At 40.6% G+C, this 26,454-nt stretch overlaps 1 protein-coding gene across 5 annotated transcripts in view; it reads left to right on the top strand.

Moving 5' to 3' along the window:
- SPTBN1 (spectrin beta, non-erythrocytic 1) overlaps nucleotides 1-26,454 on the top strand; it is a 270,149-nt gene that overhangs the window by 92,417 nt on the left and 151,278 nt on the right. For 2 of the 5 annotated variants that reach the window (XM_027865233.1, XM_027865234.1), the window contains exon 1: nucleotides 20,902-21,108. The exons of the other annotated variants lie outside the window; for them this stretch is intronic. In XM_027865233.1, coding sequence (XP_027721034.1) covers nucleotides 21,000-21,108 — 109 coding nt within the window. In that variant the 5' untranslated portion in view covers nucleotides 20,902-20,999. Of the gene's footprint in view, nucleotides 1-20,901; nucleotides 21,109-26,454 lie in introns of those variants that run through there. 5 annotated transcript variants of the gene reach the window in all.

Raw genomic sequence — 26,454 nt, 5'->3', positions numbered from 1 at the left:
GAGATAGATCTTATTATTATCTTCATTTTATAGTTGAGGTAACTGAGGCAAGCAGAGGTTAAATGACTTGCCTAGGGTCACATAGAAGTTGAGTGTCTGAGGCTGGATTTGAACTCAGAACTTCCCAACTCCAGACCCAGAGCTCTAATCAACTATGCCACTAGTAGAAAGAATGTCTTATAGAAAGTTTTAGAGTTCCCACTTTCTTACCCTGTACTGTGATCTTCCCTAATGTTAATTGGTTTGTTAATAGTGTCATTAAAGTAAAATATAAAGGAGACATTTTTCAAAATGCCATGTCATATCCTAGTATTTCTTGTATCATCTTTGTACTAATCAATCCTAACATCCTTTTTAACAAGACTGTTTTTCTTTTTCGGGGGGGGGGGGGCGGGAAGAGGAGGGATGAAGTAAAGAGCAAGACTCATTAATTAGTAGGTGAGTAAAGATGTGGCTAAATGTGCTTATTTGGCAGGAGATCGGATTCACCTTGTTTAAAACAAAACAAAACAAAAAAACTTTTAAAGGAGAATTGACTGATCATAAATTCAGAACTGATTGGGACTTTTGATATCATCTAGTCCCAACCACCCCTCATTTTACAGTTGAGAAAATTGTACCCAGAGGTTCAGTGACTCTTTCAGGGTCACATAGGGAAGAAGTCACAGAGCCAGAATTAAAACTTAAAGCCTCCAGTTCCAAATGTTATACTTTTCCCACTGCACTCTACAATGAAAAAGAAAAAGCACTCTATAATGAGGCATACTACAATGAAAAAAAATGTAGGGGACTCTCGAGTCTTTTTGAAAACTTAAAAAAAAAACTAACCTGGGGAGTAAGTTGATCACAACAAAAAGAGACAGCCAAATTTAGCAGAGGAGGAGGTTTCTCAGATTGAAGTTTCAGGTGCCACACGCCCTCTAAATTGTTCTGCTGAACCAGATGTTAAGACTTAAGAAAACCTGGGAAGGTCTCCAGGCTTCTTAGCCTTTCAGCATTACCCTTGCTGATGAACAAACAGTACGGTGTCACCTCTTTAGAGAGCTAGATTCCAGCGGGTTTGGGGGGGGGGTGAGGGTAGCTGGAAGGAACTTTCAGTGATTTCACACTTTGGCCCCATGACAGTTACGGTTACCTCATGAGAAATGGTTCCAATTTCCTTCTTCTGTCACCTACAGTTGCCTTCAGGCTACTTTACAGGAATCAAAAAAATCCCTGCTGGATCCTTGTCATTGTGGGTAGTCAAAGTTTGGGGGACAGGGGCCTTAATTAAGGTGACTTTGAAACTGCTTTTCACTGAAATGAATGTCAGATCTCCCTCTCAAATATTTCTCCTTCATGTTACCTTCCATTTCTCTTTAGGCTTTAACAATCAATAAATCTTTATTGCTTGCTAAGGAATATATCCCAGTTAGGGAGGCAGCTGGGCGCCTCAGTGGATAGAGAGCTGGGCCTGAGTCAGGAAGACTAGAGTTCAAATCTGGCCTCAGACACTACTGTGTGACCCTGGATAAGTCACTTAACCTAAGCACTCCAGTATTTTTGCCAAGAAAACCCCATGGGCAGTACTGGCATGTTATGGTCCATAGGGTCATGAAAAGTAGGACACGACTGAACAATTGAACGACAAGAAGGGAATATACTTAGGCCCCCTTGGAGAAACACAACTAGCTCTGATTCTTGGCCCCAAGGACCTTACCTCCTAATTAGGTAAATGACATGCACACCTAAAAGCATCACTAACAATTTAATGTTTTTTTGTTTTTGTCTGGATATGTGATTTCATGATTGGTGTAGGGTGGGTACTCCAGTGTGGAAATAGCCCCCTACTAATGCACATTAGCAACTCCCCTGTAATTTATTTAATTTAACAAGCATTTATTAAGTACCTACTATACTCTAAGAAGTGCATTAGAGGCTGGGATATTGTGACATAAATGCCATTGAAGAGCTTATATTTTATGTGTGGGGAAATATGAATAAGTCAACATAAAATGTGTATAATTTCCCAGGGGGAGAGAAACGAATGCTAATAACTGAGGAGATCCAGAAAGGCTTCATGTAGGAGGAAGCACTTGAGCTGACCCTTAAATGGAGATAAAGATTTCCCAGAATCAGAGGTGATAAAGGGAGAGCATTCTAAGCACAGGGGAGAGTCTATGCAAAGGCATAGACTGTACGTCCTTTGAGGGACAGGAAGCAGAATAGTTTGACTAGAATGTAGAGTGGGGGAAGGAGCAAAGGGAAATCAATCTGAAAGGAAATCGTGATGTTTTCAGTGCTAAACAGAAGAGTTTGTATTTTATTCTAGAAGTGATAGAGAACCACCGAAGTTTTTAGATTGGAGGAAGGCGGGATCATTTAGTTTGGTGGTGGTGGTGGGGTGTGTGGGGGTGTGTGTGTGTGTGTGTGGTATCATGTGCCTGGATCAGACATTTGTTTGTAGTTTTAGAGAAATGACCCGGGCATTGAGGGCTCTCATGACTTGCCTATGGTCATACTGCTGATATGTGCCAGAGTTCAGAATTGAACCCAGATTTTCTTGACTTCAAAACTGGCCCTCTAGCTATCATCATTATCATTTGTATAGCCCTTTACAGTTTTCACAGAATTTTGCAGTTTAATGAATTATTAATTCAAGAATAATTACCACCATCAATAGGTGAGGAGATCATGTGGTAGTTGAATGACCTCTGGACTTGGGAGCCAGAAGGTCTGGGTTTCTGTCCTGGCTTTGCTACTTACTGGTGGGGTGAACCTGGGCAAGCCAAGTCACCTTCCTGGGCCTCAGTTTCCTCATGAGTAAAATGAGGGCATTGGAATAGAAAAGGGGGACATATATAAGTGATGTTGTGAAGGTAAAAAGGACAAGATTTGGAAACAGATTGGATATGTGAGATGAAAGTGAGAAGATGAGGATGACACTAAGGTTGTACACTTGGGTGGGTGGTTGTGTTTCTAATAGTCAAAAGGAAGTACAAAAAAGGAGAGGGGCTTGGAGAAAAGATAATGAGTTTGGTTTTGGACTTGTTGCCTTTGAGATTTCAGTTTCAGTTTCAAAATATCTAGTAGGTAAATGGTGGTGGAGGTCTAAAGCTTGAGAGAGAGAAATTAGGGCTAGAGATATTAGGGTGGCGCAGTGGATAGAGTGCCAGGCCTAGAGTCAGGAAGACTCATCTTTCACAAATATTCACAAATCCACTATTTCATTATTCTCAGTTGTATTTTCACTTGTCCTTTAAGCTTTAAAAAAAGAAGAAGAAGAAGTAAAGATCTCTGGAGCAGACTCAAATTTCGCATCCATTCTCCTCCAGTAAGACCCAGGAAACTGGTTAACATGCAGCTGGTGGGCAGCTTGTAGGATATTATCAGCCCGAGTCTTCCTAAATGACTTGGCCATTCATGTATTATTCAGAGGTTGTAACCAATGAGTGACTTCAGACGAAAGCACCTTCCAAAGCTGGCTGCAGCTATCTTGTTCAGAGATCAGCAAAAGCATAGGTCACCTGTCAGGTGAGGTCTGAGAGGAAGAGGTGGACTGTATAATAGCCTGTTAACTGATTATCCAACCTTTAGTCTCTTTCCCTACCAATCTATTCTTATATGTTGTAGTTCAGTCATTTTAGTCGTGTCTGACTCTTCATGACCCTATTTGGGGTTTTCTTGGCAAAGACACTAGAGTGATTTGCCATTCCCTTCTCTATCCTATATACCACTCCCTAATTAATCTTCCTAATGCATGCTGCTATTACATTACTCTCCAACTTCCTCAATGATTTCTCCATTGGCCATCAAACGAAGTCCAAACTCCTTAAATTGACATTTAAGACCATGCACAATCTGGTTTCCATCTATCTTTCCAGTCTTACATAACTTCTCTTTCCAAAACCCACCAGGAAAGGGATAGGGATGGATATTAAGATCTATGATTTCAGTGGTATGGGGAACTCCCAGGTGAACAACTCTCTTAACCAATGAAATCAGTAATTTCTTTGCAATTTCAAGACTTAGTTGCTTAGACTCTAAGTGACTTGCCCAGGGTCATACAAGCTACCATGTGTCAGAGGTGAGACTTGACCTCTGGTCTTCCTGTTTATAAGGCTATCTATCCACTATACTATAACCTACAAATGTATTGATTAACATACACTCCTACATAAACTATGCTGCAGTCACACTGTACAATTTACCATGACTAGAACACATTCCTTTCTTTCTTGGCCCCATGCCTTTTATTATGGTATTGTCACTGCTGGAATGCCCTCCCACCAGCATCTGTCTTTTGAAATCCCATCCCTCCTTCAAGGGCCCACCTCAGATGTTATTTTCTCTATGAAGTCTTCTTCTAACAACCTTTCCTTCCCCAGGCTAGAAGTATCTTTTCCATTCTCTGAATTACCCCTAACATTTGTCTGTATTGTATTTTACTTTCCATGACAGCTTTTGTGTGCGTGTCTTAAAGGTTTTTCCCCAACAAGGTCTCTCTTATATACATGTTAAATCACACAAGATTCCCTGATAAGTTCAACTACCGGGATAGCTTTTTTATCAGCCTTCTGTTTACTATTATCAAGTGAGAGATAAAACAGGGAGCAATGCACTCACCAAAGAGGTCAGCCTCTGTCATCAAGGATAACCTGGGCAAAGTCACAGTGGAATAAGAACTCCTTATTGATGATGAAGCTCTAAAGGTGCTTCTCTTTGCCAATGAACTTCCTCAGTGAGATTCAGGGCTGCTCAAAAAGAGATGAATTTAGCAATCCACATTAGAAAAACCAAATGAGTTTTTTGTTAATGAAATTCTAACACGTAGTTTGGGCAGCTGATCCCACAAGTTCAAATGAATACCACGGACATGCACTTCAGATGAACAGTGAGCTGGGTCCAGAAGTGAATAGGAAGAGAGCAGACTGGATTGCATTAAGGAAATTGCACTGAGCCCCAAACAGGCTTTGACAGCAAAGCTTACCTTTTTAGCCACAGTACTCTCCCGCTGTTGCTATGTGGCTCTGAACCATAGACTCTCAGTATTACAAAAGAATCAATATTACAAGTGACCCCAAAAATTTAAGAGATGCATAGTGGGTGAAAGGTGGGCTGCATCACATTATAAACAATGACTTGCAAACAAAAGAATAATAAAAGGACACAATCAAGGACACATGACCAGAAAAGGATGAGAAGGCATGGAAAGATGGCAGATACCAATGAGGTCATAGATTCATTGGAGTGCTATAGTGGACATCTCTCATTTCCCCTACTGGAGCATAAAGTCCTTGATGGTAGGGATGGTGTCTCATTCATATTTATCTTCTCCTCACTCTTTCCCCAACAATATCTACTGCCTACTTTAAAGTAAGTGCTTAATATTTACTAAACTAATGACAGATATGTGTACAATATATTACAGACAGTATAAGGCAGGTAGGTGGCACAGTGGATAGAGTGCTGTGCCTGGAGTTAGGAAGACTTGAATTCAAATCCAGCCTTAGAAGCTCTCTAGCAATGTGACCCTGGGCAAGTCACTTAACTTTTGTCTGCCTTAGTTTACTCAAATATAAAATGGGGAAAACAATAGTACCATCTCCCAGGGTTTCTGTGAAGATCAAATGTGAAAATATTTGTAAAGCTCTTTGAAAACCTTAAAGCACTATATAAATGCTATTATCTATAGTCCCATTATTATTAATATAAAACCATATTTATATATAACTAATTATTAACATAAAGCTATATTTATGGTGCAATTATCATTTCTCTAAATTGTAATAACAATCATAGGATCATAAATTCCAAGCTCGAAGAGACCTTAAAGATCATCTAGTCCAGCTTCCTCATTTTACAGATGAGGAAATTGAAGCCAAGAGAAGTTAAATGCCTAGAGGTAGCTAGGTAGAACAGTGAATAAAATACCAAGCCTGGAGCCAGGTAGTCCTGAGTTCAAATCTTGCTATAAACACTTACTGGATATATGTACCTGGGCAAGTAAATTAACCTCTGTCTGCCTCAGTTTTCCTTATCTGTAAAATGGGGATAATAATAGCACGTACCTCCCAGGGTTGTCGTGAGAATCAAATGAGATATTTATAAATGCTTTGCAAACCTTAAAATGCTATATAAAGGCTATTATTATCATTATTATTATTGCTGTTATCTCAATAGCCACACAGGTAAATAAGTAACAGGATGGCGACTAGAACTAAGGTCCTCTGACCTACATTTGTCATTACTTCCATTGCACTACTACACGTCTGTACAATTGGGTCCTCTGCCCACCTACACTCTTGGTCTTGATTATGTCTACAGATCTTTGGTGCACAAATTAATGAAACGAATAAAAAGGTAAGTTTTGCTGTTAAAGCCCATCAAACACTTCTAATCTGAATTGTGGACCTCTTGTTTGGATTTATCTTTTTAGGGAGTCTTTCAGAGACCAAATCCAAGATTTGTGTGACCTAGGTGTTCTTGGACAGTGGTGTAAACGTCTGTTTTTGCAAATTGGATGATTTTCAATATATTTATTTTTAAGGGAAACATTCTAAAAAGACTACTCTCCTAAAGGATCTCTTCTGCAAATTGGCCTGTTAGGGAATCATAAAATTTTGGACTACCAAGAACCTTAGATCATTTATCCCATTCTCTCATTTTAAAGATCAGGAAGTAAAGAAGAGATGTGACTTGTTTAAGGTCACAAAGTAAGTGCTGATGCTGGAACTAGACCCTAGAACTTCCAACTTTGTCTAGTGCCTTTTTATTTATCATTTTCTTAAAATGGGGGTATGCCTTTACAGGGACATAGAAATTTCCTTTCAAATGAGGAAGTTAGTCCCTGTTTTCCTTCTATTACAGGAGTGGGAAGAAAATAGTGCAAAAGCTGTCCTCCCAGACATAATGGCATTGCCCCCCCCCCCCTTTTTGGTGATGGTTGTAGGAGGTGAGTAGGTAGGGTATGGAGGATAAGTCATAACTGAATGCTAAGAAACAGTTGGAAGACAGCAACTTTCCCATCTTTCAGCATACCCAAACCCAGTTCTCTAGCTCAGCTCCTATTGCATGAAAGTAGAGAAAATGAATTTGCTTTCTTATTCATTAGGGCTTAATTGTTCTCTAGTTGGTTAAGGTAATTTACTAGAGGCAGCATGGCACAATAGAAAGAATATCGAATTTGGTGACAGAGGGCCTGGGTTCAAATCCTTTCTGTGCCACTTATTACCTGTGTGACCACAGGCAACCTCTCTGAGCCTGTTTCCTCATCTGTAAAACATGAAAGGATTGGGCTAGGTGACCTGAAGTCCCTTTTATCTCCAAATCTATAATCCTATGAATAGTGTTAAGCTTTTTCAAGTAGTTCTCCTTCAGCATGGACCTTGCCTCAGTTTGGATCCTGCCTCTTTAAGGGAGTTTTTGATAACCCTCAGGTAGGATCTCTCCCTCCTCTGAACTTCTAAGTCAGTACACTATTATTTGGCATTTGACATTTACTGCTCTGAAGGGTGAGTAGAAGTCTTTCACAGGCTTTTATTCTTTGGGGTTTTTTTTTTTTTCTCTTGCTTGAAGGTATTTATTGATCTCCTTAGGCCAAGAGACACACCTGCCAGATAATTGGCCTTTTCCTTTGATACTTTCTCATTCCATTCTGTCTGAATCACATCCTGCCTAGTGGATGCCTAAAGGCAAGGTCCAAAGACCTATTTCTAGGAGGAGTAGGATCACAAGATTTAAAACTGGAAGGTACCATAGAGCCCTAGTCCAACTTCCCTCACTTTACTGATGAGGAAAGTGAAGCCTGGAGAGTGCCTTGCCCCAGATTACACAGTACCAGAGCCAGGATCCAAACTGAAATCCTGATCAAAGATGCAATGCTTTTTCATCTTCACTAGACTGAGAAAGGGTCTAACCCAGTTCTTTAAGATAAACTCTACTCCTTGGAAAATTGCTTCTACTCATTGCCTTATAAATTCCTAGCCCAATGGCTAGAAAAATCTGTCTCAGCCTTTTCCAACTGCTGTGGTGGGTAGAAGTAGAATCAGGAAATACGGACATGAATAGGCCTGGCCCTGATCACGTTCCTCAGGTTTTTATTCTCCTTTAACTCACTTGGCGTGTGGTACCAGCTAGCCACTCTCTGCTTCATGTTACATAGCAACTTCTGTTTGCCAAAGGTGGGACCTCTCTGGTGAAACATTCTTGTGCCCCTACTCTGAAGCTTAGCATGAGTAGATAAGAGCACTTAATAGAATCTAGGAATAGGTTTTGGTTGGAGAGCATGATTCCAAGATATTTTTCTAGGAAAATCATTTCCCATTCTTAAATGTGCCCTATTTTTTTTTCTCAGTAAACAGTGATCAACTATTTTGTGTTTGAATGTGGTTGGTTGGCCAAGAATCTAGCAAAAGAATTTTATTTAAAAAATAATTTTGCCATGGTTTACATCAGGATACAACCAACTGTATCACTTGTCTAGACACAATTGGAACCCCTCATTGAGAGAACACAGTCCCATTCTCTTTGTTATGTGGCCCATATTCTAGCCAGTTGTGAAGAAAAAGATAAATGTACTTTGATTTTTTTTCACAGAACTACAGAATATCAGAGTTGGAATCAACTTTGGAGATTAGTCCACCTTCCTCATTTTACAGATGAGGTAGAAAGAGGAATTTTCTTTTTCTATTGGTCATAATGAGTCTTAGAGAATGAAATTTAAATGTAGCGATCTTTCTAAAAACCTAGTCTTCTGTTATAATTTGCTATACAATGAAATCTGTGAAAATTACAGTTAGATGATATTTCAATTTGGTAGATTCAAAACCAGTTGAATGGCTAGATCATTGAGTACTTAATGGTTTATCCCAGCTCTGAAGGACTTCATTGGAGTGCCCCAAGGGATCTGTGTTGACATTTTTACCTATTCCTTAGATGAAGGTCATACTTATCATATCTACAGATGACTCAAAGCTAGGTGGAAGAGGTAGTGCCTTGGTTAACATGAGCAGTATCTAAAAGAAAAAAATCTTGATCGGCTAGGTATAGGGGTGGGGAACCTGCAGCCTCGAGGCCACATGTGGCCTTCTAGGTCCTTGGGGGTGGCCTTTTTACTTTGTCCAAGTTTTACAGAACAAATCCTTTTGTTAAGGAGATTTGTTCTGTGAAGTTTGGATTCAAAGGGCCTCACTTGAGGACCTAGAGGGCCACATGTGGCCTGGAGGCCACAGGTTCCCCATCCCTGGGCTAGAGCATTGAAATGATTCTAATGAGATGAAATTTAATAGTGTTAAATGCAAATTCATACATCTGGTTCAAAAAAATGATTTTTTTGGCACATGATGGGGGAACATGGCCACAGAACATTTCATTTGAAAAAATATTAGGGGTTTGGGATGGACTAGTTCAACATGAGTCAACAGTGTGATTGATATGGCAGCCAAGGAAACTATTGTAGCATAGAAACTAAGAGCATAGAACCAGGGAGATGGTAATAATCTCATTGTATTCTGCCTTGTCACATGTATAATGTAGTACTTCAGGAGACTGTTAATTCCTCTTTCATGAAAGTCTTCAAGAAAAGGCTAGATGACCACTTATTGGCTGTCATACTGAGGGGATTATTTTTTAGGAATAGGTTGCAACAGATGGACATTAAGGCCCTTTGCAATGGTGAGATTCTGAGATTCTCTACAGACTGTGTACTTATTAGCCTCTCCCCCCCTTTCTTTTCTTAATTAGATTTTGTTGAGTAATAATAATGATAATAGCTAAAATTTATATAGTTATTACTATGTGCCAGGTACTGTGCTAAACAATTTACAATCACGATGTCATTTGATCCTCACAGCAAGTGAGGCAAGTGCTATTATTATCCTCATTTTACAGATAAGGAAACTGAGGCAAACAGTAGTTAAGTGACTTCATCAGGGTCACATAACCAGTAAGTGTCTGAGGATGGATTTGAACTCAGGTCTTCCTGACTCTAGGCCCAATACTCTACCTTGTTAACTAGCTGCCTTGTATTGAATGCCATTATTTTTGAGGGGATGGGGTAGGGCAGGAACTAGCATTTAAGTGCCCACTATATGCCAGGCACTGTGCTAGTACTTTACAAATATTATCTCATTTAATGAGAATTATTATTAATATCATTTTATAATAATTATGGGACAAACCAAAAGAAAAGACCAATAGAGAACTCTGGTGATTAATGCCCAGTGACTCAGCTACAAACACCTGCAGCACCTCAGCACTGAGGTAGAATTTCATGATATTTCATGAGGGTGGGGTCCAAATTTCAATGGGCTGAGAGAATAGGAATAGTAGCAACTACCCTCACTATTTGACACTAACTCAGAGCACAGGTTTGAGGACTGGCTGACATATTCTCCAGGTTATATATTTCTAAACTATGACCCTGGATCCATAGAGCAATTCCCACAGACTGTCATCTGGAGGTTGGTAGAAAAAGAGTAGTGCCAAGTAGTGCCAAGGTAGTTTTAAACTCGATTCTTCTGGAAGGAGAGAGAGAGAAATTGAGAGAGAGAGAATGCACATACAAAAGCGTATATGGGAAGGGTCAAATTGGAGAGGAAAAGTATGGAATCTTGAGTGGAAGGTGGGGGGGAGGTGTTAATCATGGCAACTGGGGATGCTGGCAGGCAGTGATGCCTCTTGAAAAACGCAATGGGTGGACTTTGATAAGCTGCTGTGAGGAGAAGGGTGTGCCATTGGCAACTGTCCATTTGCAACTGAAAATCAGGTTTTCCTTTGTGGCACATATGTTATGTTGTGGGCTGTGGACTCTTGCTATCATCCTTGCCCTATACTTAAATATTCTGACAGTGATTTCCAACCTTTTTTCCATTTCTTCGCAACAAATACTTTCATTTGATATAGGCTTATTTATTTTACTTGGATTAAAAGAAATATGACTTAGGCTAAGAAACTGAATAAAGGACATTATCAAGGACACATGAATGGGAAAGGTCATGGGCTAATCATGAATTGAGGGTGGAGTACAACAGAGAGCCTCAAGATTGTACTGGTATCCCCAAAGAATTAAAAGAACCACAGGAATGCACCTCTGGTACATTGAGTGAATCCTCTTTGAAAGATTTATGCAAAAACATGTACAAGAATTATGCAGAAGGAGGTGATATGGATAGGTTGCTGTTGGTACTGGTAGAGTATGTAATGTAAACTTCTTGAGAACAGGGATTGTTCCTTTGTATCCCCAGGCCCTAGCACACTGCCTGGCACATGACAGATGCTTAATAAATGTTTGTTGATTGATTGGGAGTGCCCTCACTTGTAAAAGCACAGATCCAGCAAAGTATTGACTAAACGTTAATTTTTATTTATTTAATTAATTTTTATTTAACAGAATTTTTGCAATATCCCCATGAGAGAGAAGGGAGCTACCAAACTAGGACCTGGAATCACCATGCTTAAGGAGAAAAGGTTGTCAGAAACTATTCCTTCTCTCTTAAAAAAAAAAAGTTGCTTTTTTCTCATTTTAGAATGGAACTATGGAAATTATCCCACTGAACTCTACCATGGTCAGGACATATTTGTAGTATTGTTTTCAGTTCTGAGCATCACTTTTATGAAGGTCAGTGATAAGTTGGAGTGTTTTCACAGGACTGAAACCAGGATGGTAAAAAACCTTGAGATCATAGCCTATGAGCACTGATTGAAGAAACTGGAAATGTTTACCTCGGAGAAGACTTTGGGATAGAAATGGAAGCAAAAGCTGCCTTCAAATATTTGAAGGGCTATGAAGCAGAACACGGAACAGACTTGTTCTACTTGGTACTGGAGAGTAGAACTAAGAAGAGTGATCTAGGCTTGGCAGGGGTCGGGAACCTGGGGCTTCGAGGCCATGTGTGGCCTGCTAGGTCCTTGGGTGTGGCCTTTTGACTGAGTCCAAGTTTTACAGAACAAATCCTTTTATTAAGGGGATTTGTTCTGTGAAGTTTGGATTCAGTCAAAGGGCTGCACTTGAGGCCCCAGGTCCCCTACCCCTGGAAGACTGTTCTGAAGTAACAGCTATCCTGAAATGGAAGAGGTTGCCTCTGGAGGCAGTGAATTCTTCCACACAGATAGATATTCAAGACTACTTGGGGGAGGAATTCTTGCTCAATTGAAATTTGGATTAGATGGCCTTTGAGGTCCTTTCTAAATCTGAAATTTTGTGATTATTTTTTTGGAAGGGAAAGGGAGTATTGTCAATTGATTGTGTTACAGGATGAGTGGGGAATTATTTCCACTTAAGTAGGGGCAGACTTTGCAGAGGCCTGGTAACTAGGTAGACAGAGGGTAGAAGGCTTTCTGGGCTTATGGTCAGTGAGTTGAGGGAGGGTGCTGAAGGTGAAGTACAAGTGGGAGAAAGAGCAGCCAAAAAAGAAAAAAAAATGAAGTCTCTGGGAGGAGGGAGTAAATAGGAGCTAAAGGAAAGATAAGAAAATTGATGCAGGAAGTAGCAATGTAGTAGGAAGGCTTAGAACTGTGATGAATTATTTGAATTTATGTTCATTCATCAATTTGGAGATGGTAGATATAGTCAGTCCAGTGGAAAGGAAAATATGATTTTTTAGCATTGGAGAAATGACTGCAGTTGTTTAAAGTATAATGAAAGGTAATGAGATTTAACAGTGTGGATGATGAGGAAAGAAGTCTGAAAAGTCTTAATGGAAGACATTGGATATGGATATGCCTGAACAGTTTATGTTTTGTCCTTTTGTTATTTTGAGTCTCAGTCCCTTTTCTCTTGATCTTTACCGGCTCAAAGTCTGGTGCTGGATTTTTGTAACCCTCAATTGTTTATGAATTCTATCATATTGCAGTATTTTGGCTGTCCTCCTCTGGACCTTTTCAATATCACTAATGTTTGGATGTTCAGGAAATGAACATCCAAAAGTTTACCCTTTCAGAATGTTGTAATGTAGTAAAAGCATTCGTCTTTTTTGGAATACATAAAGCTACTTGGAATGAACCTAGGTCTCCCTCCCACTCCTTCTTTAATGTTTCCATTCCCATGCCAAATACTAAATCATCCCAGAGTTAGTATACCACGTGCTAGGAAAAAAGAAAAATCAAAGACGCAACTACTTTTATTTCGTCTGACCTATTGAAAGAATACCTGGATGTCTCTTTCTGCCTTCTTGCTGACTAGAATTAGAAGAAATTTAAAACAAGTTTTACCCATTGTTCCTAAAAAACAGATTTTTACTGAACTCCAGTGCTCAATAGGTTCACGACTGGTGTGTAGATGGTTTTTATGTTTACACTCATGCCAGGTTTCATTAATGCTTTTTAACATCATTGAAACCTTTGTGGAAGGAGGAATATGTATGAAATGTTTTTGTTTATTTCAGGAACATTTGGTCTTGGGAGGCAGTTACCCAGGCTAAACTACCGTAATCCTCTATATCATTTCCTTACCACTATTTCGAAAGGGTGTGGGGAGGTGGGGTGACAGGCTTATATTATATCACCTCTCCTCTCATCCTGCTCCCTTTTATCTTCCTCTATTAGAATATAAGCTCTTTGAGGGTATAGACTGGCTTGCTTGACTATATTTTATTTCTAGCTTTTAGCACAGTGCCTAGCACATAGGAAACAATAAATGCACTTTCTTTCTTTCCTTCTCCCCCCCCTTCTCTCTCTCTCTCTCTCTCTCTCTCTCTCTCTCTCTCTCTCTCTCTCTCTCTCTCTGTCAGGGAGTAAGGCTACAGCAAAAGTTCCATACCACATTTAAAGTTAGTAGGAAACTAGTAGGTTCTGACATCTAAACTTCTTTTCACAGATGTTGAAAGTGAGTTGCCCAAAGATGCTCATTTAATGGCAAGGTCAGAACTAACACCTATAGATGAGTGTACTTTGCCTTACTGGCTCCAGTTTGTTGTACTCACTTGCAATTAGTTTTTCAGGGTCCTCATTTTATCTTTCTGGGCTAAGGCATGCAAAATCAAAAATTACTTATTGAGTACCTACTGTAATATGTGCTTAAGGCATTGTATTAAGGACTGTTGTTGATACAAAGATGAAAAATATATGAGCTGTGTCCTCAAGGTGCTCATAACATCCCTTCTCAGATTACTAATGCTGAAACATCTCATAGAAAGATTCTTAGTAGGTGTTACCTATCTTGCCTCCTTTTTTGTTTTTGTTCAGTCTTTTTGTAACCCCATTTGGGGTTTTCTTGGCAGATACTGGAGTAGTTTGCCATTTCCCTCTCCAGCTCTTTTTACAGTTGAGGAAACTGAGGCAAACAGGGTTAAGTGATTTGCCCAAGGTCACACAGCTAGTAAATGTCTGAGGTCAGATTTGAACTCAGAAAGAGGATTCTTCCTGACTCCAGGTCCAGTACAATATCCGCTGTACTACCCAGCTGCCCCTTGCCTACTTTTACTGAGGTATGTCATGATATAAACTCTCTCCTTTCCATCTCAAGGTTTCTTTATACCTTCACTAGTGCTTTCCTCCTTTTTGTTGTTATTCAATTGTATCTGACTCTTTGTAACTCCATGGACCATAGCAAGCCAGGCCCTTCTATTCTCCACTATCTCTCAAAGTCTGTCCAAATTCATGTTCATTGTGTCTATGATACTATCTATCCATTTTCATCTTCTGCCATCCCCTTTTCATTTTGCCTTGAATTTTTCCCAACATCAGAGTCTTTTCCAATGTGTCCCATCTTTTTATTATGTGGTCAAAGTATTTAAACTTCAGCTTTAGTATTTGATTTTCCAGCGACTAGCCTGAAACAATTTCTGTAAGTACTGACTGATTTGACCTTCGTGTTGAGCAAGGAGCTCTCAAAAGTCTTCTCTAGCACCATAATTCTAAAATGTCAATTCTGTGGTGTTCAGCTTTCCTTACAATCCAACTCTCACAGTTATAGATTGCTACTGGAAAAAACATAGCTTTGACTGCATAGACCTCCTATCTCAGAAGAAATATTCCCTTCACCTAGGCTTTTCTTCCCATCCATACTGCCTCCAAGACCTTGCCCTAAGAGTTCTACTTCTCTGCTGGTCCTCTACTTACAAATACGTTCTAGTCTTCAGAAAACAAACAGAATTCCTTCCTTGGAACTGGTTTCCCACCCCCATCCCCCACCCCTCCCGCTGTTGTTCTAATCTCTTTCCAATTTGGGTCATTAGGCATTTTTCTTTCACACTTGTAGCCTGAATTCCTTTACTACTGATTTATTTTTTTAATCCTTCTAATTGATCTTTTGCCTCCACTATCCTACAAAAACAAAAGCCTCCTAAAGTTTAGTTAATCCCACATTGAAAGCATTCTTCTCAACCATTCTTTTTGACTTCTCTTAGACTACGTACTTTTCTTGGAAGAACCTTTTTCTGCTCCCTAGGTTTCTGTGACCACAATCTCCCTTCATCTCTTTGACTTCTTTTTCTGTCTCTGTTGTCGGCTCCCTTTTTACCTCTTGCCACCCCTAAAATGTAGATCTTCCTTGGCCCCCCCCTCCCCCACCCACCGCAAAAAAAATTCTGAACTTGGTCTTCTCTTGGCACTTTCATTTCTTCCCATGACTTGGGCTAATATGGCTATTTGAATGATTCCCAGATCTCTTGTATCAGCCCGAAGTTCATCCTGCAACTTCAATTTTAACATTTCCTAAACCAAAATAATTTTTTTTCCTCCACCATCTTCTCTCCCTTCCCCAAAAAATAACAGTTAAGAACTATTCCTTTTTAGAGGCTGTATGAGTAAAGGAAGTAAATACAGGGTGATGGATTTGAAGTTAAGAAGATTTGAACATAGGCCCAGATATTCAAATCCCACCTCAATCTTTTGGTAGATGCTTGATCCTGGGTCAGCCACTTAACCTGTCAAAACCTCATTTTCCTTCTTTCTAAAATGAGTGTTAGCTTTGATAGCTTCTCAAGTACCTTCCATCTCTGTATGAGCCTATGGAGTTGGACACTATGGCCTGCTAGGCCCCTTCTAGCTCTCAATGTGTGATGATGTTTCCATTCATAGTACTATTTCCTCAGTTATCCAAGTTATGACCCTCATCCTGTATTCTTGTTTCTCTGCCCCAACTCCAATCCTTCCAAACACATTTCATTTCTATTCTCGTTAAATTAGTTCATGGCTTTTTACCTCTTTCATGAACTCTTTAAGTAGTCTTCTAAATGTTCTCAAGACTTTCCTCTCTCCTACCAATCCATAATGTACATCAATGCCATATTTGTATTTCAAAAGCATAGATGTGCAGATTTCATGTCCTACTTAGAAACTTTCAGTGGCTCTTCTTTGCCTTAATAAAGTCCAGGGGCTTTGCCTTAGAATACAAGACACTTGAATACTTAGTCTCAAGTTAACTTTCCAATCTTTCCCCTTACAGCTCCTCTCTACAGAGCCCAAGTTTCAGCCAAACTAGACTTCTTGGATTCCCCAAAGAACTGTTGTGCTTTCTTACTTTCACAACTCATGAAGCTTTTTTCACCTGGAGTTCCTTCCTATATATCCCATCTCATCAAAATTCAATACAGAATCAAACATTTCTAATAAGAATATAATGTTCAAAATCAGTAAGGAATTGATTCACATTTATAAAAAGCAATATTCTTTCCCCAATAGAGAGGCAGTCAAGGGACATGAATAGGCATTTCTCAAAAGAAGCATAGTCTATAACTACCAAAAAATCCAAACACTCTCATATGGGAAATGCAAAATAAAACAACTCTGAAATATACCATCAGACAGTCAAGTTTAATCCAAAAAGCATTTGTTAAGTAAGAGCCTACCCATTAAACTGGCAAAGGAATAGAGACAGAGAGCTTGGATTTGTGCTTTCACTGGTAGAGGGAACTCTTAGGCTGCCAAAGTTCCCTCTACCGAAGCAGGTCACCACTTTCTCTGAAATTTAACACTCTTGGAGAATTGCCCAAAGCATTGAGAAGTTAAGTGACTTGTCCACACAGGATCACACAGCTTGAATGTGTAAAAGGTGGAAACTGAACCCAGGCTTTCCCGGCTTTGAGGCCAGCTCTTCATCCTCTGATATAATACTGTCTCTCAAGAGGGTCTACTGGCAAAAATATTTTTAAAATGCTGAAATTCAGTGTTGGCAGAGGTGAGGTAAAATAGGTGGAGCTGTGAATTGTGCAATCTCTTGGAAAACAGTACATCAGTGTGCATTCAGAGCTCCTGAACTAACCGTTCATGCCCTTTGGTTCAGTGACCTCACTGCTAGGACTGGACCCTAAGGATGTTATTGAAAGGAGAAAAAAAGGCCACTTGTACAAAAATATTAATAATAGCAAAAACAAGCAAACAAATAAACCATGTGTCTAACAATTTGGGGATAGCTAAATAAATGGCAGGATATGACTATGATGGAATATTAACGTGCTCTAAGGAATGACAAATATGAGGAATATATAAAGTGAAAGGGGAAGGAAGACATAGAAATCGAGGCAGATATGAAAGTAGACTCAATAACAATATGTGTGTGTGTGTATATACTGACCTAAACTTTGTAAAACAAACAAACAAAAAGATAAAATCTGGGAGAAAAAAAAAACCAAACCACCACACAGAAGAAAAGCTCAGAAGGAGAAAGGGAAACAAGATATTTTTGTTAAAGGTAATAGACATTTTAAAATTACTGTAGATAATTTGGAGCTTATGGTTTACAGACAATAACTGTGGCTGCAAAAAAGAAAAAAAATCCCTTCAAGTCATGAGCCTCTCTGCATTTAGATAAGATCTGTCAGACAGTAAGCATATGCTAGGCTCATACCCTACTAAATTCAAACAACATTATACAACTACAGTATATGAGGCATTTTCCTAAGCACTGGAAGTATGAAAGTATGTAAGACACAGAACCTGGCACAAGGAGTTTGCAACTAGATAAATCTAATATTTATTTAATTGAAAAAGAAACCAGATCTTGCTAAGACTGAGGAGTTTGTGTTCCCTCAAGAGTTTGCAGAATTCAGAGCTGACTGAAACTCATTGAGGGAGAAGTTGCTTTGTTTGAAGCTGATGGTACTTGGTAATAAGCCCAGCATGGAGGCAACATTGAAGGCAGGGTTCCAAACCCTAGAGTCTGGAGGAGCAATATTTCAGTTATTATCTCCTGGCCTGTCTCTAAGCCTGTCTCTCTTGAAGAGTTGGGGGTGGTTACATGAGAAAAGGATTTCATGGGTACTTGGCAACAGTGACTAGCTGGTGGTGAATTGCCCACCATCTTGGCAGTGTCATAGCTGGTCATCACCCTATCTGCTTTCATGACGACAGCTTGCCCCACCCTTGTGAGCCATGGCAACACCTATGGTGCTGTCAGGGATGAGAGTGGCAGGGATCTTTTTATACACCAGCTTGTCATCTGGCAGCGCACCCCCTAGTTGAGCAGGACCTTTCCAGCGTGGGTAGAACCTGCCAGAGCTTGTGCTCCCCTGGCACAGCCTTCAGAAACCTGTGCAATCTGATTTCTACAGCCCTGCCTAGACTACAATCAGCAGAGAGAATCTAGATGTAGCTTCAGTGCCCAACTAGAGAATTTATACTTGACCAGAGCATAATGGCAGCAAACATCTAGGTCTGTTCAGGGGGGTTTCTTTTAAGTAAATTTCACCTAGTTTCCTTTTTTATTTTTACTTACTCATTTACTCATTTATTTATTTTTGAGGTGGACGGCATTCTGTGAGGGGAAAAAATCTAGCTGTAGTTCATTTGCTAAGTGACCCTACTTAGCAGCCTCCTGCTGGCATTGGATACAGCAGGAGTATATTACCAGCTTGGAAAATGCATTGCAGGAAATAGACAATTGCCATTTGTAGTTTTAAAAGAAGGTGAATTGGATGTTCTCCAGCCCTGGTTTAGACCTGGCCTTAAGGTGGGACATGTTTGACACTATAGATATGTTAAATCTGCTTCCCTAGAAGGATTTGGTTCTTCAGAGCCTACCAGCTTGCTAGAAATCCAGACTCTGCTGTAACTCCAAGTAATAGGGAGGATGCACTTCCTTTAATTGTGTTTTAAAGAATTATAGGTGTAAATTTATAGTAGTATCCAATGCTATTTAACTCTGAATCTGCTTTGAAAGCCAATCCCTTAAGAAATAACTTTGTGCCTGTACTGTAGGACTCCAAATTTGAAAGGTCACATTTCAAGATGTTGACAACCCTTTTCTCTGAAGAGGAGAGGGTAGACAGGAAAGAAATTTGGGGGAAATGCCTTGTGAGGGTTCTTCTTGTTTAATAACAATGCACTAATAATGCTTTTTGTTTTGATAATATTTGCACTACTTACCTCACAGGGTTGTAGCTAGGATAACATGGGATCATGTGTATCAAGTAATAATACTGACATTTATGTATGGGAGAGGGATGTCCCAAAAGTCTTAGGGCTGCTGTAAGTTTCCATCGCTTACAACTACGCTAAGACTTTTGGGCCACCCTATTACAGTAGCTAAGGTTTTTCAATATGCTTTACATACATTATCTCAATAAAGTCCTATGTAAATATGATTTATTCTATTCCAATCACGATGTAAAATTCAGGGATTTTTTTTTAAACCCTGTGAAATGGCAGGCTCTCAAATTAATACAGTCTAAGTCTGATTTAACCTGTATTGCTACACCACACGTAGACCGGATGTGAAATGTGTGTGCTTGAAGGGTAGGTTTCTAGGAATTGCTCCGGATCCCGGTGGAACTGTGTCAGACGGCAGCGGAAAGGACATCGGGATGTCGCGAAGAAAGACACCTCGGACTTCAAGTGCCCATCAGCGCATCGCGCTTCCGCAAACGCCCGTAGCCCACCCCGTGGGTGGCTGCCCTGCCCTGATGTAAGACAGTCCAGCTCCGGCCGCAGAGATTCCCGCTCCGCAGTCCCCGGGCTGCAGACTGGCGCCCCGGGGAGGAGCCTCTGCGTCGGCGCGCCCGCCGCTCCAGGTGCAAGGTCCCCTTGGCTCACGTTATCTCGGACCAGCAGCTGCAGCCGCAACCCGGAAAGCACTAAATAGTGAATGAGCGCAGGTTTCCCCCTACCTGGCGGGGTCTCTTACCAAACCCCTCCCCAGGCCAACGGAACCTGGGAGGGCTCTCCTTTTCATGTGATAGTAATCGGAGACTTTTCCGTTACATGAGGCTCCCAACAAAAGATTGTAATTCCACCAGCTTTGTTTAGGAAGGTACCAACCGCGAGGCTCGCCTCCCCCCTCGGGGCGGGCTCCGCGGGGCACCCTCCGGCAGCGCCCCTCGCGCCCCGTCTCCACGGCGCGATTGCCCGGGAGGAGTCCCCCTTTCCATCCTCCGGCGGCTCCCGCTTATGGGAAGGGCCGCCCAAGGTGCCGTTTCACCCCGCCTTCTCGTTCCCTTCTCCCCTGCACCCCGGCCCTGTGGTACGGCCTTCGTTTCCTCTACAATGCTTTATGCTAATCAAGTGACATCACCACTAAATACACAGTGAGTGGCTACTGATTAAATTACAAACCCGCAGCCGCTGCAGAAAGGTTGGAGGAGGAGGAGGGAGGTGTGCTCCTGCTACCCCTGGAAGCTTTGGAGGGGAGGGGTGAATGGAAGTAGCATGCTTGGCTGTTTTTTTTTCCCTCCTACTTAACATTTCTTTAAAAAGTAGGATTTGGCGCCCAGTGGACTCTCCTTTTTTTTAAAACCCCTCTTTTTGGGTCGGTCATTTAAAAAAAAAATTCTCAGCTTTAGGCTGGGTACCCCAAGGAAGAGGAACAAGGAGGAAGCTACCCGTCCAAGTGGGAAATCCGCCCTGGATTCAGCCGGATTCCGCTGCAGCCCCCCTGCCAAATCGCGTCGACGTGCTTGCTGGGCTCTTGAGACCGAAGCCTTATCTCCGGGAGGTTCAGCTTAAGCCAGCCCTCCAGGGGCAACAGGAGCCCACCAGTCCCCGAGGAAGCTGCTCTTCTAGGGGTGGTGGTGTTGGATGGATGTTGGAGGGGGCAGGAGTGGGATTTTCCTGCTGCCATCAGTCCGGAGGTTACACTGGGCATAATGGAATTACAAAGAACGTCCAGTATCTCAGCGCCCTTGTCTCCTGGGTATACGAGTCAGGTGCCTTACAATTATAATCAGCTAGAAGGAAGGTTCAAACAACTCCAAGGTAAGCCCCCCATCCCCGACCCCCTTTCCTGAAAGCTTTGTCTTGATGTGATGCTATGTTAGGGGCGGAGTGCTCTGAATGCTTTATTTATGCCATATGGTATATGATCCTAATGAAGACCCAAGGCTAGCTGCTTGGCAGGCCCATCTAATTGCCACTAGTTGGCAGGGCTCTTCCTTATGTAGTATATATATATATTTTTTCAAGCCTATTCTTCTGCCCTTTTTCTTTTAGAGAAGTCAAATGCTTGATTATGGTCTTTCCTTTTCTTTCTCTAGTGTCCTGATGGCTCTCCTGGTTGGCAGGTATCTGCCTGTCTAGGAGGTTTCTCACTCAAACAACTCCCCCCATGAAAATACTCTATTGGTTTGCAGCTATATGATACCTAGCATCCAAGCAAACATACTCCTTTCTCTCCCACCCCCACACCAGCAACTGTGTGAAACCTTAAAGGTGTTAAGAGGACTCTCTCAGACCCAGTGATTTAGAACAATAGGAAAGGGGAGGAGGGAGTGGTCTTTTTGTTCCTAAGGCTTCTTTAAATTACAGTTTTGACTTGGTGCTTAATCTTGGAATTTTAACTCTTTTGATGTATTGTGTGTGGGGGGAGGGGAGGGGTTGGGTTTGGAGGATGTGAGGAACACAATTTATCCTGCAGCCCTTCCTGTCAGTTTTGCCTGATAAACAATTTATTATGGTAGCCACTTGTTTTCAATTGCAGTAATATAGAGTGGATTTCTTGATATCATCATGATATCAGGAGAATACCATTGGGAATTGTATTTTCGACTTTCAGAGGAGGTTGCAGAGGTCTACATATATAGGTGTCAAAATATGGGATTAAGTTGACTTAAAAGCCTCCACTCTTGTGCCAGCTGCAGTTATTATTGAATGGCTGAGAACATGGTTTTTGCTCTGGCTATACCAAACTTAATATTCCCTTGACTTTTAAACTGAAATAATGGACTAAGGCAATATTGTAAGGTTTATAACATGAAAAAAAGGATTCATAACTGGGAACAGAACATCTTCCTTTTTAAAATCTCTGGAATCAGTCAATAGGCCCAGAATGGATCAAATGTTATGAAAAATTTGTCTGAGTATATTGTGTATGTTTCTTATTTTAACTCTTCTCGTTGCCACAAATGTGGTTCCTGTAAGAAGGAAGGAAGAAGCTCTGCTCTAAGAATGTTATGCTGGGGGGTTGAGGGCAGGAGGAAGAGGGAAGGAATATTTCATTCATAGGTTTATTTATTTTACGAAATAGCTGACAGTAATGACATGGAAAAAGAGAGAGAAAATGACAAAGTTAAACATTTGTTAGAGTATCCAACATTCTTTGGCCAATTTACCAAAAAGAAAGCTTTGAGATAGACTTGTCAGGGGAAAAGTACATGTCTTCTCCTTCATTCTGATTAAGATCTCAGAATTCAGAGTTGTTTTAAGACAGCAAGTTGGATGAGGCATCCTGGATGGTTGTGGTTTGCTCATTGCCTTTTGGATTTAGGGTAAGGGCCCCTGCAACTTTAAGTTTCAGAAACTGGTTTTACTCCCTTCGGAAGTTACCCCTTCTCCATCCCCCTACTCTCACCCCCACCTCCATTGCCTTTTTTTTTCCCTTAATGCCTTAGAAGAGGAAAGAAATGTGTGTCTCTTTGGGGCTGGGGTGCAATGTGGGAAGTCTGTAATGCTAGGTTGGAAAATTAATTAAACAGCGGCTTCCTATTTGCCTCTTAAGCCCTCCCTTGTAGTAGCCTTAGCCTTTACCAAAAAAAAAAAAGTAAAACTGGGGAAAAGTTTTGAGAGGAGCTTTGCCTCTGTCCACCCATAACAAAAGGCTGTTTATTCATAATGGGGGGGGGGTTTGAAGGGTGGGGCCTAAGCATAGGAAATGTCTTCGATTGTCTAAGATACTCAAACCAAGTTAGATTAAGATTTATAAATATAGGCCAAGGCTGTCCTTGGATTCAAGTGAAAGAAAACCCCATTTCAGGTTTGGCTTCACTTAGTTTTGTATTTTGAAGGAAGGTGACCTTTGTCCCCTAATTTAGTGCCAGATAAGTCTCGTTTCTAAATATTGTGGTTTCTCTGTGCTAGGAGTAGCACAAGTTTACTGCTAGTGTTTTTTAGAGCAGAAAGTAACTCCCTATAATACTGAGAAAAGCTATTTTTTATGGGTCAATTACCATGTAAGTATTGGGAAACATAAGGGACCAGTGGTGAACAATTCTGGACAGTGGATCCTTGAAGCTCTTTTTGTTTTGATGTTTGTAATTTCTAAAAAAAAATTTACAAGTCCTTGCTCAGTAGGGAGTGTTTATGTGCTGCCATAAGTGGTAACCTATACTTGGGTGGTAACCTTTCTCTTCCCCACCCCCTCAAAAACTGACAGTTGGTTTCATATACTACTGAGTATCAACTTCCCTTTTTTGCATTTATGCTCTGTTATAGAGTACTGATATGACTTCAGTAAAAAAAAAAAACAAAAAAAAAGCAAAACAAGCCATGTCTATCCAAAACTTTTGGCCCTTTTATCTTTACTTGTTTGAGGTTTGAATTGAATTGAAAGAAACCTTTCTTAAAATGTTGTGCTTAGGCAGTGAGGATACTATTATGAAATAAAACTTTGTTCCCTGCCTTTCAAGGACTTTACATAATGGAGTTAGGGGAACAGCTAGCTGGTTTTGGGAATAGACAAGTAAAATTGTTTGTAGTAACAGTGGTATGAGGCAGAATGGAGAGGTTCAAACAAACTACCATGAGAAATTTGAAGAAGGGAGAGATTGCTTTTCACTTGGGCCACAGGGAAGGCCTTCAATAGAAGGGGGTACTTGAGTTGGGCTTCGAAGGATAGTCCATTCTTCCAGGTATGGGGGTAGACAGCTTAATCAAAGTCATAGAGATAGGAGAAGACTGGCCTAAAATATTCAGACAGGAGAGGTAAGTGTTCTATGTACCAGCCGCTGCTAGGTGCTAGGGATGTGAAAGAGAAAACAAAATAAACCACTTCGGTCCCTGCCCTGAAGATTATATTCTGCTGGAAGGAAGCAACTGGTACACAGATAAATAAATGCAAATCTGTGTTCCTAAATAGTAGCATGATTTTCAGGAATTTAAATTATGTACTGGAGAAAATCTTTGCGCACTATAGAAGTTGGACCTCTACCACTTACATGCTAGCTCTGTGACTGGGCATGCCACTGAAAGTCCCTGAATATCATTTTGTTTCTTTATAAAATGTCTAGTAGAAAAATTGGGGGTGAGGAGTGGGGAGGGGATAAGTAGGCAATAGATTATCACCAAGAATGACCAGCACCAAATAAGTGACAGGAAGCACAATGGATAGAATGCTGGGCCTGGACTCAGGAAGACCTGAGTTCAAATTGGCCTCAGACAATAGCTATGTGATCCTGGGCAAGTCACTTAATCCTGTTTGCTTTAGTTTCCTCATCCTTAAAATGAGCTGGAGAAGGTAATGGCAAACCACAGCTGTATCTTTCCCAAGAAAACTCCAAATGGGAATCACAAAGAATTGGACACAACTGAAACAACTGAAAAATATAAGTGGATATACTCAGGGAAATATGAGGGAGGGGATAAGCATTTTTGAAGCACTTACTACAGCAGTTCACAAATTTTATCTCTTTTGATCTTCACAAGGACCTTGGGAGGTAGGTGCTGTTATTAGCTCCATTTTATTGTTGAGGAAACTGAGGTAGAGGATAAGTGACTTGGGTTAGGAAGTGCCTGAGTCGAGATTTGAATTCTGGTGTTCCTGACTCTAGGCCCAGCCCCACCTCCTAGTGTGTAGTTGGGGTTGGGGTGAAAGTGAACTGGAGACTCTCTGAATGCTTCACCTAGGAACCTAAAAAATGTAAAATGCCCTGAGGAAAGTCTTCAACACCTTGCCCCCTCTTTAAATAGGATTTATTGGGACAACTGGGAGAAGAATCTGAGTAGGCTGGGAAGGGTTGCCATCTGAAGTCATCAATCAACAAGTGTTTCTTAAGCACCCATATATGCTTGCACTGTGCCACATTCTAGAGATACTAGGGCAAATGAAAGTCCCTCACTTAAGGACCTTACTTGAGGGAGTGGGGATAGGAAGGGCAACATGGAGGTATGTAAGAAGATGTACAGTATATGCTGCTGTGAATAAGTTGGCTGTATGTCATGGAGCATTGATATGTAAAATGATTATTTACATACATGACTTTTCCCCAGATCAGATACTGTAGGGGCACTGAGTTTTATTCATGTTTGTAATTCTGCATAGCTCCTTGCTTTAATGTCAGCGTCTTGATTGGTATGAGTGATTCCTACCTTATACAAATCCAAAGCCTTCCAAAATCCATGGAGGCCTTTCTCTGTTGTTGTTTTTAATATATTAATGTATCAATTTACCTGTCACTCACTTATTTTGGGAATGAATGCAAATATGGCGGATAGACGGAATGAAAAAACACATTCTACCTAAAACCCTTTTTTTGTTTGTTAAACTGTATCTTAATCTGTATAAAAATGGTAATTTGGAAGGTGGAGGCAAGTTTTCTCATTGGTTCACACCTCCATCCCTGGGACAGACAATCTTGCTCACTATTGTCCTGGGGGCACTGATTCCCAAACTCTGGCAGTGAATGGAGCAGTTTAAGATCCTGTGTTGAAAGTTCTTATTAAACATTTCCTCACTTGCCACCTTGGACAGACACCTCAAAGCTGTTATTTCAGAACTTAGAAACATCCCTTGCTTGATTGGAGAGCAGGCCCAAGCCTGAGGACTAAAGAGATTTAGGGCCCTTAACTTGGGGTAGCAGGAATACATTTTTAGTTGGGTAAAGGATGATGAAGAATTTGAGGCCACAGGAATGTACTTCATGTTTGTTGTTTGCTAGCTTGGTGTTTGCCTTGGTGTATTTCTCAAGTCCTAGAGAAAGAAGGGTATCATTTATTTTAAACAGTTGGTCAAGAAAAAAAAGTATTGCCCTTGAATTCCTGGGTAAAAAGGTCTTTCTCCTGTGACCGAAAGCAAAAAAGTCTTTTGAGTATTTCCTGTACTAGTTAATTTAGATCTGGAAGTTGAAAGGCAGATGATGATCCTATATCTTGACTAAAATGTAAAAACATAAAAATTCTGGACTATTGTATTGGTCTGGAGAACTTACTGAATAAAACATCATAGTCCCAGAAGCATGGTATTTAGGATTGACAATAAGTTTGGTAATGAGGTAAGCATGATGCCTACCTCAGCAGGAGTTCTTAACTTGGGGTTCATGAACATGTTTGAAAAAATATTTCTGTAACTATATTTCGATATAATTGTCTTCCTTTGTAATCCCTTGCTATTTT

This window comes from Vombatus ursinus, unplaced genomic scaffold, assembly GCF_900497805.2.
Source record: "Vombatus ursinus unplaced genomic scaffold, bare-nosed wombat genome assembly UNPS02014778.1, whole genome shotgun sequence".
NCBI classification, from domain to species: domain Eukaryota; kingdom Metazoa; phylum Chordata; class Mammalia; order Diprotodontia; family Vombatidae; genus Vombatus; species Vombatus ursinus.
Note: the sequence above shows the minus strand (reverse complement) of the source record. Positions and strands in the feature narration are given on the sequence as shown.